Source organism: Sander vitreus, unplaced genomic scaffold (assembly GCF_031162955.1).
Source record: "Sander vitreus isolate 19-12246 unplaced genomic scaffold, sanVit1 ctg331_0, whole genome shotgun sequence".
Classification (NCBI taxonomy): Eukaryota; Metazoa; Chordata; class Actinopteri; order Perciformes; family Percidae; genus Sander; species Sander vitreus.
This window is the reverse complement of record NW_027595474.1, coordinates 42501-46270: the sequence shown is the minus strand read 5'-3', so window position 1 is coordinate 46270 and position 3770 is coordinate 42501. Positions and strand designations below refer to the sequence as shown.

Sequence of the window (3770 nt, the reverse complement as noted above, 5' to 3'; positions counted from 1 at the left end):
CCACTCATTCATTCATTCATCCACTCATTCATTCATTCATTCATCCACTCATTCATTCATTTATTCATCCACTCATTCATTCATCCACTCATTCACTCATTCATTCATTCATCCACTCATTCCACTTTATAAAAGGGTTCCTGGACGGATATTTTCTCTCTGCTGTAAAAACTAACAAAGTTTTCCAATAAAATCTGAAATTGAAATGTGTGTGTGTGTGTGTGTGTATGTGTGTGTCTGTGTGTGTGTGTGTGTGTGTGTGTGTGTGTGTGTGTGTGTGTGTGTGTGTGTCTGTGTGTGTGTGTATGTGTGTGTCTGTGTCTGTGTGTGTGTGTGTGTGTGTGTGTGTGTGTGTGTGTGTCTGTGTGTGTGTCTGTGTGTGTGTGTGTGTATGTGTGTGTCTGTGTGTCTGTGTGTGTGTGTGTGTGTCTGTGTGTGTGTGTGTGTTCATATTCATACACACAGACAAAGTGTTTCAGTAAATAGCCTCGTCCATGTTGTCATCACTGTCTCCTCCGAACTCTTCTCCGTTATCAAAGTACGACATGACGTAATCCGTCTCCTGCACACAGGGAACATGGGAAAATGACACTGATTACATATTAATAATTATTTTTATTTAACATGAATACAGTTATAATCCACAAGTTGACATGCAGGAATCTTGAAGTTACATTAAAAATGTAAGTTCAGGATTTTCCAACCTGGACTCTCTGTCTCCATGTTTGTGTGTCTGAGTGTCTGATAACAACAATCTCTGAAACTGGTCCAGTATTAAACCAGAACCAAGCTGTAATGTTACCCTACAGGACTAATGTTCAGCAGCAGTCAGCGTCCACTAAAAGTTGTGTTGTTGCTGCTGACAGACTTAGATTATTATTCTAAGAGTCTGACAACATTATGGGATGGATCCCTACAGAGATAGACCTTTTAGTTAAAGAGGAAGATCCTTTTAGTTTAACATGAAACAGCCCCGAAATCACCATCACCAAACTACACCAGACTCCATGTAAATAATCAGGACTTTTATCATCGTAAAACACACTTCATTCAAAGAGGACAGAAACTAAATCAAACTACCAAAAGCCGTCTTGGTTCATCTTTCCACTGTTCCAACAATCACCACTCTGGTTTGGTTGAAATTCAACGCTATTCTCCTCATATATGCTTCCTCTAATATTATTAGGAAACACTCAATTACTGTAACTTTCACCGTTATGCGGATGACACCCACTTATACTTATCAATCAAGCCAGACGAAACCAGTCAGTTAGCTAAACTTCAAGCATGCATCAAAGATATAAAATCATGGATGACCTACAATTTCCTGATGTTAAACTCAAAGAAAACTGAAGTGATTGTGCTGGGCCCCAAACACCTCCGAACCTCATTAGCTAAAGATATAATTACTCTAGATGGTATTGCCCTGGCCTCCAGCACTACTGTCAGAAATATTGTTTTATTTTTTAAATATTATAAATATTTTTGATCAGGATATATGGTTTAATGCCCACTTAAAACAAACCTCAAGAACAGCCTTTTTTCACCTTCGTAACATTGCCAAAATTAGGAACATCCTGTCTCAAAACGATGCTGAAAAACTAGTCCATGCATTCGTTACTTCCAGGCTGGACTACTGTAATTCCCTATTATCAGGATGCAATCAATCAAATAAGTCCCTTAGGACTCTCCAGCTGATCCAGAATGCTGCAGCGCGTGTTCTGACAAGAACTAAGAGGGGAGATCATATTTCTCCTGCATTAGCTTCTCTGCATTGGCTTCCTGTAAAATCCAGGATTGAATTTAAAATCCTTCTTCTGACCTACAAAGCTCTAAATGGTCAAGCACCATCATATCTTGAAGAGCTCATAGTACCTTATTGTCCCACTAGAGCACTACGCTCCCAGCTATCAGAGCTACTCTCGTGGTACCCTAGAGTCCCTAAAAGTAGGATCGGGAGCCAGAGCCTTCAGCTATCAGGCTCCTCTCCTGTGGAACCAGCTCCCAGTCTGGGTTCAGGAGCCAGAGCCTTCAGCTATCAGGCTCCTCTCCTGTTGAACCAGCTCCCAGTCTGGGTTCAGGAGCCAGAGCCTTCAGCTCTCAGGCTCCTCTCCTGTTGAACCAGCTCCCAGTCTGGGTTCAGGAGCCAGAGCCTTCGGCTATCAGGCTCCTCTCCTGTGGAACCAGCTCCCAGTCTGGGTTCAGGAGCCAGAGCCTTCAGCTCTCAGGCTCCTCTCCTGTGGAACCAGCTCCCAGTCTGGGTTCAGGAGCCAGAGCCTTCAGCTATCAGGCTCCTCTCCTGTGGAACCAGCTCCCAGTCTGGGTTTGGGAGGCAGACACCGTTATCACCTTTAATAGTAAACTTAAAACTCTCCTCTTTGATGAAGCTTATATTTAGGGAGTGAGGAGTTGCAGCATTCGCCTAGACCAGCGGGGGAGGGTGTATAACTACAGACACGGCACCTTCTCTTCTGTGCTTCTCTTCATAGTCGTCAGATTCATCTACCAACCCTTATAGAGCTGGCTCAGGTTTGCCTTGGACCAGCTCTTAGTTATGCTATTATAGGTCTAGACTGCTGGGGGACTTCCTTCCTTTGACACACTGAGCTCCTCTCTCCTCTCTCTTTCCATCTGTGTGCATCCATGTCCCAGAAATGCTTGTTACTAACCTAGCTCTGGGGAGCTTATTGCCCGGAGTCCTTATGTTTTTTGTCGCCCAGCATTTTTCCTTGGGTGGCACCTAAATCATGGTGGCAGCTGTCGCCGTGGTCCTACTCCGTGTCCTGCTACGCCCTGCTACGACATGAACTACTACGACTACTATTTCTAGTCACTGTCCCATTATCTTTATTGTGACTATTATTGCCACTGTTCATCACCCCCCCAACCAGCACCGTCAGACACCGCCTACCAAGAGCCTGGGTCTGTCCCAAGTTTCTTCCTAAAAGGAAGGTTTTCCTCACCACTGTCCCACTAAATATTTGCTCTTGGGGGAATTACTGGAATTGTTGGGTCTTTGTAAATTATAGAGTGTGGTCTAGACCTAGTCCCATTTACATGTGGAAATATGCTGGCTCTATACACGCTAAAAGTCCTGATTATTTACATGGAGTCTGGTGGGTTTGGTGATGGGGATTTCGGGGCTGTTTCTGAACTTGTTAAGATGGACATATGAGGCGATTTAAAATAAAAAAAAAGTCTCACCTCCTCGAACTCTTCCTCGTCGTACTCCTCCTCCCCCTCGGCCTCTTCCTCTTCCTGTTTCTTCTTCTTCTCCTCTCCCTCCTCCTCCTCGTCCTCCGAGCTCTGCCCCTCCTCCTTCTTCTGCAGAGTCTGACACAGGAAACGTAAAATAATAATAATAAAATCTGAAACTGAAATGTGTGTGTGTCTGTGTGTGTGTGTGTATATGTGTATGTGAGTGTGTGTGTGTGTATATGTGTATGTGAGTGTGTGTGTGTATATGTGAGTGTGTGTGTGTGTGTATGTGAGTGTGTGTGTGTGTGTGTGTTTGTGTGTATGTGAGTGTGTATGTGTGTATGTGAGTGTGTGTGTGTGTGTAAGTGTGTGTATGTGTGTGTGTGTGTGTGTACGGAAAAGTGTTTCCACTTCCACTAACTGCAAGATGAAAGATGTTGTAGAAGGGATACAGCTACGGCCGGAAGTTACATAAAAATATGCAAAATCTTGCAAAATCTATGTTAATATAATAATATTATAATATTTTCACCCAGGAAATACGTGTTTGTTCCTCGGGAGAGTTTTAACCC

General features: G+C 43.6%; 1 protein-coding gene across 1 annotated transcript in view; it reads right to left on the bottom strand.

The window, feature by feature from the left end:
* Positions 1 to 260: 260 nt before the first annotated feature.
* polr3glb (RNA polymerase III subunit GL b) overlaps positions 261 to 3770 on the bottom strand; it is a 12864-nt gene continuing 9354 nt past the window's right edge. The window contains exons 7-8 of the mRNA XM_078244913.1: positions 3205 to 3333; positions 261 to 562 (exon numbers count right to left, since the gene is read on the bottom strand). Coding sequence (XP_078101039.1) covers positions 476 to 562; positions 3205 to 3333 — 216 coding nt within the window. The 3' untranslated portion in view covers positions 261 to 475. The remainder of the gene's footprint in view (positions 563 to 3204; positions 3334 to 3770) is intronic.